This window comes from Pelobates fuscus, chromosome 7, assembly GCF_036172605.1.
Source record: "Pelobates fuscus isolate aPelFus1 chromosome 7, aPelFus1.pri, whole genome shotgun sequence".
NCBI lineage: Eukaryota > Metazoa > Chordata > Amphibia > Anura > Pelobatidae > Pelobates > Pelobates fuscus.
In genome coordinates, this window is record NC_086323.1 from 94,200,860 (window position 1) to 94,220,926 (window position 20,067).

General features: G+C 40.4%; 1 protein-coding gene across 1 annotated transcript; it reads left to right on the forward strand.

Annotated features, from left to right (window-relative positions):
* Positions 1–729: 729 nt before the first annotated feature.
* DALRD3 (DALR anticodon binding domain containing 3) lies at positions 730–19,516 on the forward strand. The gene is made up of 13 exons (XM_063426209.1): positions 730–987; positions 1,422–1,729; positions 3,195–3,475; positions 4,039–4,097; positions 9,433–9,546; positions 10,952–11,022; positions 11,125–11,183; positions 11,827–11,909; positions 12,144–12,267; positions 14,204–14,262; positions 16,213–16,326; positions 17,768–17,836; positions 19,007–19,516. Exons 1-13 carry the CDS (start codon positions 799–801, stop codon positions 19,124–19,126), a joined length of 1,650 nt encoding a protein of 549 aa, XP_063282279.1. The 5' UTR covers positions 730–798; the 3' UTR covers positions 19,127–19,516.
* The last annotated feature ends 551 nt before the right edge of the window (positions 19,517–20,067 follow it).

Genomic DNA, 20,067 nt, shown 5'->3' on the forward strand with positions numbered 1-20,067 from the left:
GAGAAAAGTGTGTGTCAGTCAATCAGGGTCAAATAATTTTATTTATTAAATGTATTTATTAAATAAAGAGGCTAGTTGGGGTGGTGGAAGGGAAACTGCTGTCCTGACATCCCAGGTTTCTCTCTGGTGCCCATAGCATGCACAGCACATTATCATTTCAAATGGACAAAGAGGGACTCATTCATTTTAGGGGGTGTGAGTGTGGCCATGGACTGGGCTGTTTAGGTGTCTTACTAGTAACAATGTATGCAACTATAATGTTTTTATTTTGGTACACGTGTTGTAGTTTAAAGCCTGTATTATTGCTGTGAAGCTCTGTAATAAATTCAGACACACTAAGAACACTCTACAGCTCCTACAAAAGAGGTTATTTGGCTCCCCACAATAGGGGCTGCACTTGTGTAGAATGCATTATATTAGACACACTGCGTATTACTGCCCATGGGTTTAATGCTGGGTGCTAAGCACACCACACTGAGCATTGAACCCCTGGGCAATACACTACACAACAGTGCTGCTGGCCAGCAAGATTTATAATTAAAAAAAAAGGGGGGGCTAAATATTTGTTAAAGCACTCATTTTAAACATGACGCTGCACTTCCACTCGTGTCACCTTACAATAAATCATCATGTTATAGTATCGCAAACAATGCCACAACCAACATGGCGACCAAAACAACGCGGTCTCTGGCGTCACATCCTGTTCCGGTAGGTGAGCGCTTCGTCCTACGACGGACACTTCCCCCGGGTAGGAGAAGCTGGTGCAGAAAGGTTCCTGGTTGCTGCTCTGGAGTCACCATGGAGACGGGATGCTGCTGCGCGGAGCCCTTGTGGATCTCGGAGGCTCTGCGGGCCCTGAGCGTTGTAATGCAAAGTGCAGGGACCCCCTCTATGGTCTGGTTCAAAGAAAGCAGCCAGAGGAATCTGAAAAGCAGAGACTTCCTGGTCCCTAATGGAGTTCTAAAGAAATCCTTCCCTGATGGAAAGGTGGGCATCATGGTCTAAGCCTCTAGGCATCAGGGAACCGGGGGAAGGGGGCAACACAGTCCAGCTGGTCTATGTAGGTGTGAGGAAGAAAAGGGGTTCAAATATATAATAGTAATATATACACCTGATAACAGATTAGCACCTCTCATTGATGTTTATATAATAATGATGTCAGCTTATTATTTATTTATTTCATTCTGCCCAAGTAATGATTAATAAGAATCTAACAGGATTTTTATATATTTAAAAAAAAAAAAAAATATGAAACCAGTTTTACACCTTTGCAGAGTATGTTGAAATGTTATATAAAGAGTCCTGAAAAGTGTTGTTTGTGGAGAGGTTGGTTATGTAACCGGTTAGAAAGCTGCATAACTGTTGTCACATATTTGCCTTTGCTATAGAGTAAAGTAATCAAAAGTTCTGTTTGATTTCAGGTTCCCGAAGAACTTATACAGAAATTGTCATCCTTGAATGGACGTGGAGTTCCTCCCATCCAAAGATGCCTGCAGAACGAAGCAGGGCTTGTCATTCAGTTGGATCGGACGGCTGTCTTCCACCGAGTGCTGTCTGACTTTTCTCCATACTTGAAACACGCACCAATGGCTTCTGATAATCAGCCAGATATTGTAATATTGAACTGCGTCCCTTTGCATTCCTGGGAGGGTCTGAACACATTCAAACTAAGCCACTTAAGAGCTGTTCTTGTTGCAGATCATTTTGCTGAGTTGCTGCGTTTGAGAGGGTGAGGAATTTACCAGTTTTACATTGTTATCCTTATTTATAATTGAATTGTCTTTTTTTTTTATGCTTGTACTTTAGTAAGTAAAATGTAAAGGTCTACGGAAATTTTCTCTCTGCCGACTTGAAAAAAATTAAAACATCAAAAGATTAAAATAAATAAAAATGATGAGGTTACAGAGCAGAGGAAACATATAACATATCAAAAGAAACCAAACAAATACTCAGCATTCCTTCTGATAAATACAGAAGTGACTTTATTTAGTGCTTACACGCAATTGACAAAACTACAAACTCGCAGTCTTTTTCGAGCCTGTGTAGCATGAAGCTTGAGGAGCTTCCTCGTAAAATCTAAATTTAAACCAATGCAAATTGGAAAAGCATTACCTCTCATGTAAATATTTAACTAGTTTAGCAAGAGATGCTGTTCGTTTCTACCTCCAAATCTCCTTTGTATTTTTATGGAATTGTACTTACCATAAGCTGAATAATTTAAATGAGAGAATGGGACAGTACTGTAACTATTTCCCCAGGACGTACATGAAAACCAGAGCAACCTGAATGTACCTTTCCTGGTTAAATCCTTTTTTATTATTATTATATCCAGGTCTTTTTGTCTGTCCCTGATTGTTTTACCCCGTGATGTGGATGACACATCCTTTTTATAAATATAGATACACAGTTTGTATTTTACTATATGAAAAGTGAACTTTGAGTTTGTTTTTTAAGACCAAACTTTCCATAAAATAAAAAAAATATTTTATTAGTTATTCCCCACCCCCCACCCCACATACTCCAGTTTTTTCATTTTGATTTTTTGTTTCCTTTTTTGAAATATATAGAAACTCGTTATGTAACACTAACTTGTTAGATTTTTATAAGTAAAAGTAACATATTCGTATAATAGTGGATAACCTATACTTCCCAGATGTTTGTGAACCAGATTTTTCATGAAACATAGCCTTATGAGCTCTGGATTAGTTTACTAAATCAAGGTTAGTTCTTTTCCAGTTCAACTACGTGATTGATTATAACGGCCATATAAAGGAGAGGGCAGCACACTTCACATGAAAATATTAGAATATTATCTAGGGTCTGACTACAGTATTAACACTGTTTTTTGGGTCAAAGAAAATGTTATCAGTCAGTCATAGAGTTCTGATCCCTGTAAAATATCAAGCAAGAGACACAGATTCCAGTATTGTTAGCTAGAAGATACCAGAAATTAACAAAAATCAAGAGTGAGCAATGCAACATCAGAAGTACTGAATTATAACAAGTAAGAGCCCTGTAAAAACATAAAACTATGCATTGTATACTAAATGCATGAAAGAAAGGTCACACAGATAATATCAAGTCAATATAAGATTGGAGAAAAGCAAAATACAAAGGAGAATAGGATTCTCCCTTTAGAAAACAGTGAGATTTTAAGGGAATATTTCAATCTATCTTCTTCTATCTTGCTTCAGGCAGAAAGTCCACTTGATTCCTGCAGTGCACAACAGCGAGCTTTTAGTCTTCCTGCAACAGTTCGGGGTGTCATGGCCCTCGGCATCGGATGCACTATCTACCGAAGAGGCAGTTTCACGTTTTGAACAGTACCTGAAGCAGAGTGTCTACTCCAGTGATAGTGATACACACCAGAAAGAGCTGCCACCATCTGTCCTTTACAATGTTCGCTTGAAGCCATTTGCAGAGAAACATAACTTATGCCTGGAAGGATATGACCCAAATCTGGACACATTCCTTGGTAAAGAAAAAGCCTGTCATGTTCTTAATTTTTAACAACTCCAATAAAAATAACAGGAGCTCACACGAGTAGATATCATAAACTGTTGACCCCGCCAGGACCTGCTTCTACGGTATCCAAATGTTTGTTACATGTATCTCTGTGTATCATCTGTGTTTGTCATAATTTAGGATTTGGGCGCACACACTAGATACTCCTATCTATCATTTTTTCATTTGTTGGCAATCTGGCTAGCACAACGCATAGATTAAGTAGATATAGCTACCTAAAGGGGCTGTTGTAGGAGAAGTTCTTTAAAGAGTAAAACATCAATGTTAGGAAAGTCAATTTCACATTTTTATATCAGATTTCTTGAGTGATGTCAAGGCAGCGTTCAGAAAAAAGAAAAGAAAAAAAACATGCACGCACTCTCTCTCTCTGTCTCATACAGATAAGTCAGCGAGTGTGCTACAAGTTTTCGAACAAACCTTGTCTTACTATTTGTAAATAATGATGTAATAAGCATTAATAATACCATACCATGATACATACAATTCACATGAATCCTGTGGTCTTCATTTTAGTAAGCAAGGTGGACCTGACACATGTAGCAACCCTGCAAAGATCTATCCAGGAAAGCATGGTAAGTACCTACTGATGTGGTATTGCGCCCTGACTCTATACCACAATAATCCATTATTAGGTGTAAACACACCAAGTACCACCAACTTATTTCCCTAACCTAGAAACATTAAATCACATGTTTGCTTTATTATGAAGACTTTGTAAATGTCTCCATGGACATATTAATAAAAGTAAAATATCAAGAGAGTGTGTGGCTGACAAAGACAGGACAATGCCAAGGACAAAGGTTGAAGGCAAATCTTATTATATGACAGTCCTGCATTTCATTGAAACATTAAAACTTATTAATGAAACCAGATAGAAGTGAGTGATAGCAAAATGCTCACAATATATTGTAGGAAGTTACCTGGCATCTCAGGTACAAAATAAGTACATCTTTCATGTTAATTCTTGCTCCACTGGAGCTGGTATTCAGTGGAGAAAAGAACCACACTAAGATTGATTTAGATGAAGCATGTCAAACTCAAAGTCTAGCATGTGGGCCGCGAATAAAAAAAAAAAACTTAAATTTTCATAGAAAAGTTTGAAAAGTACAGTATAAGAAAATCCCCAGCATCACCCTCTACTAAACCACAGCACCCCCCTCTGCTAAATCCCAGTCCTCCCCCCCTCATATACTAAATACCAGTCCCCCCCTCTAGCAAACAAGCAGACTCCACTCACATTGCTGCTGCCAGCATGCGACTCCAGAGTCCGGCCTCTGGTATACCCAAAATGGTGCCGACCGCACCCTGTGCCAAATCTGATCCTCCCGCTTCTTCTTGAAACCCTGTGAAGGTGGAGCATGTCGACGTGGCGTTGCGTGTCTCCATGCACCTCCACTGTCCAGTCGCAGCCAATGCAACACTGACCATCACACACTTACACTCACTGACAGACATACACACACACTCACAGACAGACAGACACACACTCACTGACAGAATCACACACAGACACATTCACTGACAGGCACACACACACTCACTGACACACACGCACACTGGCAGACACACACACATTTACACATTCTTGCACACACATCATTATCTTTATTGCTCCCTACCTTTTGGAGCTGATGTGGGGCCTGGGGTCCAGTGGGGATCTTCTATCTCGCACGGTTTAGTGATGCTGGGTGCCGGAATATGACGTCATATTCCGGCACTCGGCTTCACTACAGACGGCTCGCGAGAGGGAGCAGTGAAGAGCAGGAACACTGAGCTCCCTCGCTGGCCCTCCCCCCGGCCGGGTAAATATTAGCAGAGTAGGCACCTGCAATGTGGGGAAAGCAGGTGCCTACTCTGCTATAACACTAAGCATTCACTCGAAGCCCCATTGTGGGCCGCATGCGGCCCGCGAGTTTGACATGCTTGATTTATATGATCATGCACTTCTTTCATATTTCAGTTTATACATTTCTTTTCAGTGTTTTGGAGGAATAATATATTGTAAGCACAAACCTTGTTTTTTGCTTAATTTGATACATTGTACATTTCTTTAATTGTAAGCAGTATGCACAGTTGATTCTTTAAGCCACTATTTAACATAGTGATTAAAGTGACATCAAGCTATAATATTGAGTATAGCTCTTTTGTGACTGATGTGAAAAATTCAAATACCTGCCGAGTGGTGTAAAAAGTTTATATTGCATTAGAAAACATGGTGAGTATACGAAAGAGAGAGAGAAGGCAGAGGGGATATAATCATGTTGATTGGGCATATTATCAGTCAGTGTTTTAAACATTATTAGATGGTCACGATATCTGACAACAAGGACAGTCTGCAAGCACCATAATAAAACTTGGTACTGCCCTGCTTGTGGTAAAATGACATATATCTTAAAAAATATATATTCTTTTTCATCCCAGACTAGGTGAAAATCTTTTTTAAAACTTTTGATTGGAATAAAAACGAATGGTTAAGAATAGTCGCGTTCTTTAACGTGTTAATTGATGAGCTTGTGGTACTACTTCCACCCCTTTAGCCCTATTCCTATTAGCTGCGTAATGTACTCGCAATATATCAAAACAAGATTTTTAGTGATCAGCTGTACACCATCATTTTCTATACCGATGGTCTCCAGAACCACCACAGCTTAATGTGGGGGTTTGGCTGCGTTTTCAGAGAAAATACAGTGTTTACATTGCTACCTAGTGGACTAAAAAGAATGCTTTTTTTTTGTCCATTTTAAAGGACCACTCTAGGCACCCAGACCACTTCAGCTTAATGAAGTGGTCTGGGTGCCAGGTACCTCTAGGATTAACCCTTTTTTTTATAAACATAGCAGTTTCAGAGAAACTGCTATGTTTATAATGAGGGTTAATCCAGCCTCCAAATCCTCTAGTGGCTGTCTCATTGACAGCCGCTAGAGGCGCTTGCGTGCTTCTCACTGTGAAAATCACAGTGAGAGCACGCAAGCGTCCATAGGAAAGCATTGTAAATGCTTTCCTATGCGACCGGCTGAATGCGAGCGCGGCTCCTGTCGCGCATGCGCATTCAGCCGATGACGTCGCGATCAAGATGGAGAGGAGGAGGAAAGCTCCCCGCCCGGCGCTGGAAAAAGAGGTAAGTTTAACCCCTTCCTCTCTCCAGAGCCCGGCGGGAGGGGGTCCCTGAGGGTGGGGGCACCCTCAGGGTACTCTAGTGCCAGGAAAACGAGTATGTTTTCCTGGCACTAGAGTGGTCCTTTAAGTGCATCATTATAGAAGAGACTATTGCTTTTTCCGTGGATATTCTCTTAACAAGATCTTTTACCTTTACTGATACTTTTTTTTTTTTTGTAAATAAGTTTTTTATTGGGTTATCAAATAAGCACGTATTATGACACATATTTGAGACTCGCAGGTCTCGCATACTAACTAAATGTCAAGATACTGACTTTAGATGCAAGTGGTTTAGATACGCAGGTCTGTTAGCATATTATAGAATAGGGGACACGTAGTTCCCGCAACATATATCTTATAACCATACTAGCAGAGATTGTCAAGCGGCCTTTTGAGCTATTTATCGTCTCTATGAGTGTACTTTTATGAATTAGCTGTCTTGTCTATTTCCGTTATGGTGTATTGCAAACAATTCGCGTATGTTACTATTGCGATTTTGTTATTTCGTTTTTTTGGGTATCTAGTTAGTGATGGGTCCGAGGACTTAACATTCCTGGTGAGTGCATAAGTGGTAGTGTCTAGGAGAGGTGTTTTGCCATCCTTTTACAACTCGCTGGTCTCTATCGGTATAACAATCATTGCTGTCAGGGCGCAACCTGCTCGTAGGGCACTCTGGGTAGAAGCTGACCTACCGGGCATGCAGGCCCTCCAAAATAACGAATGCTCATGTCCCATGTATTACCTACTCTTTTTCCCAGACTAAGTAGCCCTTCGTTCCATGACATTAACTATTGTGGTATTCTATTTAACTGCTATCTCGGCTCAGTTGCTCTTAGGGCCCATTGTGGGTCAATTTTCCCTGGGCCTCGCTGGACTCGTCGAACCCTGTTATCTATCGAAGCGTACATTTCCCTGTCCGCTAAACCAGTCCTTCGAGTGCCTCACGAATTGTGAGAACCTCTTACCCAGTAGATGTGTGGTGGTGTCCTCAGGCCACCAGCCGTGTTGTCTGGCTGCCATATAAGTGTGTGTCTCACGATGTGGCTAGCATGTACCCCTAAAGTCTGGTCCTGTAGGCCACCTCGGGCCTAGGTGTATCGTGGCTCCTCAGAGTGGGGCTTTTAGAGTCCACAAAAGTGGGGATTATCCTTATGGGTGTGTGTAGAGCTGTTAGATTGCCTGAATAGCTTTCCCTTGGGTGCGGTTGTGGTGGAAGGTTGTGTGTGTCGTCGTGAGAGTAGGATTTGAATGCGGTACTCGTGCCCGCCTGAGATGTGTTCCCCATCCCCCCATCTGGTTTGCGTTCCAAACTTTGTAGTGTGTGGATCCCCCCCGGACCCTCCTCCCAGTCCCCACCCCCGTCTTCTGGCTCTCTGGCGGCCTTAGTTTCAGTGGGTATGCGCTGACTGTGGCCCTTCAAACCTAGCTTTGGACAGTGTCCCTATTACTAGAGAGCTCCCGAATTGGCAGCCCGTCGCCATCATGTCTGCCACTATGGTCGCGTCGTCTTCGGAGGTTTGTCTCTGTGTATTTTCCCCCTGTATTGCCCTGTTTGGGGACCTGCGCGTGTGCCTAAGCACGTGGGGTTGTGTGTGCCCAGTCCCCAAGGGGAGGTCACCCCCATCTCCCCCCAACACCCGTCTTCCCCACCCATCCACCACCCGGAGTCCAGCGCGGCCAGATATCAGACTAGTGCCGTCTCGGAGGTATTTCCATCCCCAGCTTGCCTGTAACTCTGTGTCATCTCTGGCCATGTCCCCGGGGCGTTCCCCCTGTCGAGTGTGGTATATTCCTATGGTTCATGGGTTGTGACGGGACTATGCAGCTGTAGAGGGGGAGAAAGGGGAGGGAGAGGGGGCTAGCAGGACGAGGCGGCGCCGCAAGTCGCCGGACGCGCCCGGGCCCCGCACGTCGCCTCCTCCGTCAGGTCCCACCATCTCAGTCCTCATTCGCTTACCGTGAGTTGTACATGTACCATTGTCGCCACTGTTCTATGTGTTTTCCCCTCTTCCCCGCAGCTCTGCAATAGTGGATTCTGCCTTTTGTATACCTCGACTTTGTATCTCCATTGCCCCAGTGTCGGTGGGTCGGTGGTCTTCCACAATAGTGGTATCAGAGATTTTGCAGCATTCAGTAAGTGTCTTAAGATGGATTTTTTATACACCGATAGTGGTACTTCTGTGTGGTGGATTAAGGCTAATTCTGCTGTCAGGTGCACTTGTTCCCCGAGGATGGTATCTAGTTCTCTCTTTATGCTTTCCCAGTATGGTTTGATGTTCCTACAGTCCCACCATATATGTTTGAGCGTTCCTCGGTCTTCCTCCCATCTCCAGCAGGTGTCCGGGATCGCCACATTCATGCGGTGGAGCAGGAATGGGGTGCGGTGCCAGTGCGAGAGCAGCTTGTAGTTCACCTCCTGGTAGTGAGAGCTGGAGGAGCTTTTGTGTTGGAGGATAAGCACCTGCTCCCATTGAGCATCTGTGAAAGTTCGTTCAGTGAGGTCTTCCCATTGCCTTTTAAACATGTTCTTCTTATCCCGTTCACCGGTGATCAGACGCTGGTATATGACCGAAACCGTGCCCTCAGCCTCAGGTGCGTGGTAGCAGAGTTGTTCATTCCAAGTTAGGTCCCTGTGCACCTCTTGTCTATGTGGGAGGTTATAGTAATTGTTGCATCACCGTGGGTTCCTCTCCATTTGTCAGTTCCCTCTACTGATACTTTTTCCAAACTAATGACTTTTTTTCTTTTCAGGATGAGATGAATTATACTATGGTACACATTGTGAGCTGTGAGGACGAGTTCCATCAGCAGAAGCTGGATCTTCTGTGGAGGATTCTGGATCCTAGGGCCAGAGCAGTCTTACAGGTACTTACAGTTCTATGCAGAAATTGCATGGCCATAGCACTTTATATGAAGGGTGAAGGGTTAGAGGAATAATAAATCATTTCGCACACATTGTGAGTGCATGCAATGGATTTAAAGTTAAAAAATGCATTGTATAAACTTTGTGGAGGTACAGTGATTCAAAGGAAACTGGAGAATAGATATACATTTCCATTAGAAGATGTTTGATCAAATTAGCGCTAGTATTGTTTATATTGGCTTCCCTTAAAGGAATAGTTCAAGCACCATAATAACTACAGCATGTTATAGTGGTTATGGTGTCAGGTTATGGTGTCAGAGCACCCCGCCAGTGTAATCAATTAAACCATATGGTAACGGTTTGAGTTCTTACCTGGGGACTTCAAGCTGCTGCTGCATACCCCTCTCATTCTTGTCCTGTGAGTTAGAAGCTCTTGCTAGAAGCTTCTTGCAGTGTAGGGATGGCTCATTGACTAAGAGCATCAGCCGATCACTCTCAGCCAATGAGCTAAACTCTCTGGGTTAGCTCAGAAAGGCAGGAAGTTGCGTCCCAGGGACTCCAGAAAGGCAGGAAGTTGCGTCCCAGGGACTCCAGAAAGGCAGGAAGTTGCGTCCCAGGGACTCCAAAAAGGCAGGAAGTTGCGTCCCAGGGACTCCAAAAAGGCAGGAAGTTGCCTCCCAGGGACTCCAGGTATGTCAAATTGTTACCAGACTGTTTGACAACTTATATTGGGGGGCTCCAGGGAACTTCTGTCACCATAACCACTACAGTTTACTATAATGGTTATGGTGCTTGGTTTGTTCCTTTAAGATTTAGGATTACATTTAAAATTTTAGTCCTTACTTCGAAACCACTGTTTCTATCAACCTATTATTTATTCATAAGTATCTTCCATCCAGACCACTCTCTGCTCTTACAGAGACTTGCGTGTGTCCTCTATTCATACTTACACCTCTGACTCTCTCCAAGACTTTTCTAGAGTTGCTGCCTACCTGCTCCATTAGACTCAACCCCTGTCTAAATTCCTTTAATTAAAAAAATAAACTCCCTATCCCACTTCTTACCTCGCTAACCTGTTTAACTTTGTCTCCTCATCATCTAAACATTGACTTTAGTGTAAAATCTCTAGCAAACAACGTTTCCCAAAAATAAATCATCGTACCCTTGTCTCTTTTGTCATTTTACCGCACTTACAATGTGAGCTAATTTAAGCAAGTCATTCAGCAACTTCTGTTGCTGAACGTTCCAAATTGCCTGGTTTGTTATTACTCCACCTATTGTACAGTGCTGTGATATATGTTGGTGTTTATAATAATTTTCACAATTCATAAAACATGCCATTTTTTATACACATATTTCCTCAGTTCTTTGCTGGGTTTAATCAAAACATTATTTAATCTTTTGCAGAAACATCTGATCTGTGGTCCAGTTAAACTTCTGAATCCATCGATGCTGGTCAGCTGCCCTCAGTATTTTCAGTAAGACATTCTCCATTCATGTACAGGACTATAGATGGCATGTACCACTGCTTATTAAGAAAATAAATGTGCTTATATAATTATTTTGGTTCTCTACTATAGGATCAGGAAATCCCAGATGCATGAAGCCTCTGTCATGAAATATGGTGAAGTTGTACAAGGTTTGCCTAATATGCTTTTCTATCATTTATTCATATGCAACATTGTCTAAGATGCTTTGCTATAATTCATTTTCTTATTATAGTTTAATACTACAGGGTCAATTTACTAAACCAGGAATTGTAGAGAATTCTTGAAAATTGCAAGCTTCGGGCTTCCAACAGTAATTTTCCCAGCCTAGCCATTTACAATTCTCTTGTCAACACTTCACAATTCTCTCCAGGTTATGTTGTATGATTTCAGTCATACTGGCATAAGGCAGATTCTCAGTATTTGTAACTGTGACTGTCATACTGAAATGATCTATTTAGGTTCTGTAGGGGCTGTTGATAATATTAACCTCTTCGCCCGTGTGCCAACAGTGCTATAACTGAAGACTAGGGTGCACACTAAGGTAATAGCCACTCCCAGTGTCTACAAGCTTTTTGGTCAGCTGGGTACATTTTTACAAATCATACAGATCTGCTCTGTAAAAATAGTATCCTATATGTTTGCTCTTGTCTCAATAATTCCATCAGCTTCATCAAGAAAGCATGTACCCAAATGGGCATAATGGGACAGTGGTAGATCAGTTAACGTACATATCATGCTTTAATACTTAGCATAGTTTTCAGACTTTTGATGTGTATATTCTGTATTGTGCAGGTAATAGCTGGGATGAAATAATTAACTCTTTAACCTCAGCAGCTATCCACTTTGAAATGATGTCCACACCTCACCGCAGCCAGGTAATATTTTAAACAAAATATAAAAATATATCTTCGTGAAAGAATGTGTTTGGTTAAAATGACAATGTCTTTATTTTTAAAGCATGGTTTGGGGATAAAATGGTGATTATTTCTATTCCAAATGTTCTGTCCAGGCATGTCTCCTGTTCCCATGTGTATATGTCAAGAAAAATTGCAGTAAGACTAGTTTCTGTTGTCATTACTACCGACGTTTATTTTTCTGCATTCTTCCAGGTAACCTTGGATTTAGAAGATGCTAACATCACTACCAAGGGAACAAAGAGTGGATCGTTTGTGATGTATAACTGCGCACGTCTTGCAACCATGTTTGAAAGCTACAATAACGCAGTTACTCAAGGTACAGAATCACTAGAGTTTATTAGCTAAAGAGATGCAAATTTTAGATCAATATTCAAGCAGAAAACCTTGTGTTTCATTAACTTTATTATGTCAGATTTGGAAAGGCTATTAATTTATAAATTTACTTAAACATATTAATAATGGGTGGGATTTACCAGCTGGCATTAACCCCTTAAGGACACATGACGTGTGGGACACGTCATGATTCCCTTTTATTCCAGAAGCTTGGTCCTTAAGGGGTTAAAATCAGCATAAGTCATAAAATGAGTAATGCTTGTCAGTCAGAAAATACACCCTTTTCGATTGTCTAGCATGATCAGTAGTCTGATGTTTGCGTATTACGTTGCACTTCCATTGTATGTTTTTTTTTCCCTATTAGAAGCACATAACACTGGTGAAAATTGGTGTGTTTTGATCTTAATCAAAACATTGTTGATATTTGCAGCCGTAATGCTTCCTGTTCCTTATAAAAGTAAAATGCTCAACTCACCCTGTGATACCCCAGCATTTAACTAGAAATAGCCAAGTGACACTTTCAGCCACACCATTAGTACTAATAATGGCCCAAGCCCTCTCACCCTGTGATGTTTTTACCCCTTCTTCCTAGATTGTAAGCAGGGCATTCTTAACCTTTTGTGTCTGTCAACATTATTTTTGTCTGTCAATTGCTTGTTGTTAAAGGGTTACTCCAAGCACCATGAACACTTGAGTGACTTCAAGTGGTCATGGTGCCTGGAGTCTTTATATACAGCCTTTTGCTTTTTGCTGCCAGTGGTGTAACTCCACCTCTGGCTTTGTCATTGATGTGTCACTAGATAGCCCATAACAAGATGCTTTGCATCATTACCAGGGAAGAGGGTCAGGGTACTCTTCACATCATAACCACTACATCAAGCTGTAAATGTAAAGTCCTGCTGAAAATCGTGTCACTATATAGCTGATAATAATTAGGAGTATTGTTATGACCACAGGATGCCCAATCTCTATGGATTTATTAAAAATAATAGTGCCCAACCTCCTGCACAATATAGGACTGCGGGGATGCCAAAACCCTGGTCCTACCTCAACTTTGATAGCTGTTAGTCTCCATTTCTCTCACAATCTCCCCAAATCATCCATGTGTCTTCCCCCCAAAATATACTATTTTCTGCAAGATGGTTTTGTGGAATGGGCATTTCTTAATCTACTTATAACTGCTCTAGAGGACTTGAGGAATAGTGTGATTCTGTTATTCGTAGAACTAATGGTTGGCTATGTAAATGTTAATGGGACACTCCAGACCTCTAAAGCACTTCAGTTTGTGTCCTCTTTTTTTCCCCCCTACTGCATTTTACAAAAAGTGAATGTTTCAACAGAAATTGGCACTTTTATAAATTAATCTTGTAACACCCCCTGGCCGATCTGTTACTTTCTGGTTTTGTTAGCTCAGTGGAGCTAAACTCAATAGGTAGGTAATTGCCCAGAGGACCTGCCTTGCAAAGACTTATCAATGAGCTGCATTGGGAAGTCTGTGATTGGACATCACCAGAAAGTCTGGGCAGGTTTAGAAAGGGAGGGCTTGCAAAGGCTACAGACAAGATAACTGCAGCTATTGCAAGCTGTTTATACATATATATGAAAAAAATACATTATTAATTGCATGCATGTTTTCATTTTGGGTATATGTACTAAACAGTGATTTAAAGAAAAATATATTTAATTATATTTTGGATATGGAGTGTCTCTTTTAATATAAAATATTGGTTTCAAATGTGCATCAGTTACTCCTGTACTTGAACTCTGCTGACAACATCCACTTCTAACCTTCTGCCCTACAGCGTCACCAGAAAACAATTAACAACTACGGCTTCTAATTCAAACCCAATGTTTTATCACACTGTGTTATTAGATGCATGCATTTATAATATTAAAGGCATTTTATTTCTGTTATTTAGGCTCATACCCAACATTCCCACCTTCTGGAGACATAAACTACTCTACTTTAACTGAAGAGGTGAGTTTAGGGGAAGTTCATGGTTATAGTAAAAACAGAACTGCTAACTATATATAGTATACAGAAAAGAGTCAGACTGTTAGACAAAAGCTCTGAAACTGGAAGGGTATAGGGATTCACCAAGAACCTATGAGACAATATAGATAGATTGTAGATACTATACAAGATAGTAGCAGTTATCCAGGAGCTTACTTAGTAGAATGAATAAAGTAAAATTAAATAAAATTCGGAAAGTGAAGAGAATTATGGATTATAAAACATCCTTAAAGGACCACTCTAGTGCCAGGAAAACATACCCTCAGGGTCCCCCTCCCGCCCGGCTCTGGAAAGGGGAAAGTGTTTAAAACTTACCTTTTTCCAGCGCTGGGCGGAGAGATCTCCTCCTGCTCTCCTCCTCCGATCCTCCTCTTCTCCTCCCCGTCGGCTGAATGCGCAAGCGCGGCAAGAGCTGCGCGCGCATTCAGCCGGTCACATAGGAAAGCATTCATAATGCTTTCCTATGGACGCTTGCGTGCTCTCACTGTGATTTTCACAGTGAGAATCACGCAAGCGCCTCTAGCGGCTGTCAATGAGACAGCCACTAGAGGAAATAGGGGAAGGCTTAACCCATTCACAAACATAGCAGTTTCTCTGAAACTGCTATGTTTATGAAAAAATGGGTTAACCCTAGAAGGACCTGGCACCCAGACCACTTCATTAAGCTGAAGTGGTCTGGGTGCCTAGAGTGGTCCATTAAGTATACTTCATATGAATTAACCATTAAATGTCTAGTATAACTATATAGTGGGACACAATTGTGTAGGACCCAAGTTTGTAGGAAAAGAGACTAGACATTTATAGAGAGACTAGGGTAAAGTGTAACCTTTCTGCCCAATTGAAATAAATGAAAAATGAAGGATACAATAACCAGATGGTTTAAAGAATGCTTACAAAGTATCCACTACCATCTATTAGGACAAATTGTATATATAGAGAAAATAAGCAAAATCAGTACGTCAAAACTGGTTTGTGTTAGGCAATATATATATATATATATATATATATCGCTGGAAACAACTGTAGGTATCAAAGTGATTATTTATTGTAAATTGTTCAAATCAAAAAATGAAGTAAGGGTTATATCCACAATATTAATGCCAGTCAATTGCGGGTAAAAATGCAAGACAACCTTGTATTTACGCTTGGATGGATACAGATGCTGTTTGTGATCCTCTCGCCCAGATTCTGATCGCCGGTGAGGACGGCGTGCGTTCCACCTCGAGCCTCACTTCGGGGGAACAGTACTGCTTGTGCGGCGGTGTTAGTAATGCGTCTGGGATCCGAGGTAGGTAAGTCTTCTGCAGAGGTACCCTGGCTGGATGAAAGTCGTGTGGATACACTGTTATGCCTACCTTTCTGACATCTGAACTCTATGACCAAATGGCAGTCTTTAGCGCTTTAATCATGGAAAGGGCATTTCATATTTTCAATGCCAAACATAGTCAACAGGGGAGGTATGGTGGGCAAGCATGTTTACAACATTGCTAATCTGTGTATATTTTAAACCATGGCCCTTGCACCATTGAAAATCTTTAACTTACTGTGGACATCCTTCTTGGCCAGGTTTGCGTAATGGTTTCTTAAAGTGAATTTACTCCCCCTAGCTGCGTGCAATCTGATCTGTTCTGGCAGCTTCAGACCAGAGGTGATCTCAGGATAAGGAATTAACACCATACACAGATTTCATCTGTGTAAAATGTATCATAGCCTCTAATGTGGGTTTCTTACTAAATCATCTATTTGCTGCGATTCCCACTGGAAAAGAAATCTAGATGCAACAAAAGCTAAAAGCAATGGTATGGAAGAAACCCATATCATATTCTGTTTTGGCTTGTGCTCTGTGTTTAGAGACAGATCTCTCTCCAAGTCATACAATGCTACCATCACGTCCTCTGTTTTTATGTCACACAGGGGGAATGGCTCCTGCTGTTTAATTATATCATGACTTTCCCAGAGGTCCTCACTCATTCTGCACAGATTTCACTAGCATCCCCAGGGATCCGGGTTACGGCCAACACAGAAGCGGTAAGATACACTTTTTTTTTGGTATGTCTGGTTCAAAAACTCTGTTGCCTGAATTACACACTTTATTATCATTAAATTATTAATATATGCATAATTAGATATAATATGTATTTTTTTTTATTTGAGTAACAGCATTTTTGAATTATTCTCTTTGGGGAGATCCTCCATTTATTAAGAAATGCTTTATGCTTGATAAAGTGAGGCTTTCTTACAAGTTTGCTTTCATAAAATTCTGTTTATCCACAACAACAAATAAGAATTACAAGATACTGCAATACAATATTTTTTTCACTTTAATGAGGGCTAAATGGATCACACCATCACTATGTTTTTGTGAGTTTATGTATCGGTTTCATGTATAATCTCCACAAATACAATATTAGAATTATTTTGCAAATGCCATTATTGTTTTTTTTTTCAAACAAGATCATTTGAGTTTATTCTTTACTGATGGTTTGCACAGCATATACCCGACTAGGTTTACTGGATGTGAATCTACACTAGAGGGCATATTTTTAAAGGGCAGTTGTGGGGTAAAGCACTAATTATGAATCAATTAGCAAAAAACATTTTACCAGTTACATAAGTGATTACTTCAGAATTGCTTGACCTTCTACAATTAAAGGGTCAAAAATTATGCAATTTCATAGAGCCTTAGCCAGCTCTAGCGTGTATAGTGTGCGGTGGTATAATCACCACTAATAAGATATGTTGGAGATGTCCATTTGGTTCACGATGACAGGAACCCAGGGAGAAATAGATAAGGCGACAGATAGTGCTCTTAATAAAACAAGTGATGTATATGATAAAAATAGTCAAAATTTACTCACAAATATAGAGCAGACGAACTGCTCTATGATGACAGCGTTGGTGGTTTGATCCCCATTTAGGATTGCTTTGGAGTAGAGATAAAAGATGCCAGGAAGTATGAAAACAGTATTAAAACTAAATAAAAAAAAGGTTATTGGCACAGCACACAAGTATAGTGACCAAAGTTCTTTAATAGTTAAAATACAAAGTAGTAACATCCATTAACGCGTTTCCACCAGTATGGCTTTTTCAATAGTTTTTTTTTTATCTTTTTACTTGTCAATATGAGACTGATGTCAGTACACATTACTAGCATTTTAGTTGACTGAACACTGCATTCACTGCTAGACCTTGAGCACATTGAAGTCTGCATACATTATTAGAATTTTACATCTACAGGTGTTTACACAAAAATTACTATACAAGGAGATGGACTTGTCTTGTTGGTGTCAAACAGCAGCTTTGTTGCAAAGCTTTGTGTGCCAAATACAAAAAAAAAAAACAATCTACAGCTAAATAGTTTTAAGCATTGCCGTACCCTGGCATCGACAAATAATCAGCTACTACTGATGATACCTCTGTAGCTGCTGTTTAGCTTTAATAGTGTTTTGTCTGGATCTGACTGTTCTAGGTGTGCAAGTTCCTGGTGAATCTCAGCATGGATTTCAGTTCTTATTATAACAGAGTTCATATTCTCGGGGTAAGTGACAATATTATTACTATTTGTTTCTCACCAACATATTCTGCAGCGTTGTACAATATTTTAGAATTTAATGAAAAGAAGATTTTACTTCTTACTTATAGCTCCATAGGCTGAAAAGAGACATGCATCCATCAGGTTCAGCCTTTGTCACATCTCTTTTTTGCAGTTGATCAAACAGAAGGTTAAAAAAATAATAATAATAATAATTGGAAGGGCTTTCAAATTTTGCAACAAACTAGGAAAACCCCCATACCTGAAACCCAAACACTTTAGAAGGTCTCTTCAACTGCTCATTTTTTAGGTTGTCAGCATTTTAAACACTTTTGAAAAACTCAGTTTAGCTACAATTGTAACGTAAATAGGAGCAGACTTCAGTAGGGCTTGTATGACAAAAATCTGAATAAATGTCAACGTCTTAAGCATGAAAGCACCTGAAAAATCTGTGACTGAGCTAAAAGATAACGTGTTATTAAAGGCTGGAGCTATTTCACAAATATACAGTGGTAGGTTTTCTTTTACAAGGTGTGCGTTATCAGTTATGGTATTGAAAATAACTCGTCTATTAATATCACTTTAAAACTTTACTGTCTGCACCTCTTCTCCCATCCAGAAGTGTTACTCTACCTTAACAGCCTCCTATCTCAGCTTACTTCATGTTTTAACCAAAGGTAGTGGATCAGATAGAAGAGTCATCATAGGTCATTCACACTGAGAAATTGGTACAGAGCACTGGTGGAGTTATTTTCTAAACTGGAAATTGTGGCTCATTGACAAAAAAATCCATATTCTAGACATGAATAGACAAACTGGAAACATTTAATTTCTACGAGTTTGCAGCTAGGTGTTTTTGGCCTAAAATTTTTCATTTCTTTGCCGACCTTCCACAACTTCTAGTTTAGTGAAAAAACCCATGTCGTACTGAGAAAGAGGCACAGAACACCTTGAAATGTTTGTATAATAAGGAAAAGGTGTCAACATCACCAGCATCAGTACAGTGTGATCTGCCCTTAATTATTATCTTGTTTACATTGCTTCATGTTTAGTTATGCAGCATGCTCAGTTAAATAACACATTTCTATGTGTTGAGCTCCCAGTAATTTTAGTGGTTATTTCTCCAAAGACACTGGTAAATGGCATTTATCCACCATGCTTTTCTTTAACCCACAGGAACCACTGCCGCACCTGTTCCAGCAGATGTTTGCCAGGCTTCAGCTGATGAAGGCAATTCAGAGCATCCTGTGCTCTGCGCTGGGCTCACTGCACATCCCACCACTGACACAGATATAACAGATCTGCTACAGAACGCATGTGATGCATGCAGACTAGCCAAACTTTGAACCCAGACTCCAGACCAGCAATACAAACAGACTTCCTAATCTGGGGGGAGGGCAAATTTGTTTATACAGAGTGCCAAAGAAAACCCAACTCCATCATTGGGGAGTTATTACAAAGAAACATCACCCTCATACAGGGTAAAAAGTGGATTAACCCTTCCAGTGCCAGAAACACCATGCTTTAAAAATCCACAATGGTTTAATAATCTGTGTACCAGAGACTGTTTTAACATTCCCACCTAAAGAAAAATGTTTTAAGTTACATGGTTAAATACGTTGTTCAATGCATGCTGAAAGTGCATTCTTTAAAAAAAAAAAAAGAGAAAAAGTTCTTGTTACGGAGTGCAGGTTATCTTTTAATTTAAGGACAGGAAATGTACTATAATTAACTCCTAAAAGCAACTTCTGACAAAGTCTGAGTGGTTTCATCTTGGCTTTCTAGCTATAGTTGGCAGACAATACTGAGAAAAGTAGTCCAGGAATGCCTGAAGGGGAAGGTTTGGACCTTAGCTTGATGTGATACTTGGCAAGAGACAGGTAAAGAAGGAAGATGTGGCATACAGCATTTGATATGAAGTAGCAAAGCAATGAGGGAGATGCAGTGAATTAGCACAGGTTACATAGCATGCTGGGGGATGTAGTGTGCAGATACTGCACTGGTATTAAAAAAAAAAAAAAAAGTATGGGTTGCATAGCATGTAATGATAATTAATGATAAACCTAATACAGGTTGTGGAGCATGTTGGGTTAAGTAAAGTACAGCCAATGAGAGAGTACAGATTGCATAAGGAAATATGTGTGTGTGTCAGGGACCCAATTCCTGTACTGAATGAATGTATTAAAAACTGTATGTGAAATATATGCAACATAAAGACAAAAACAGAAGTTTACATG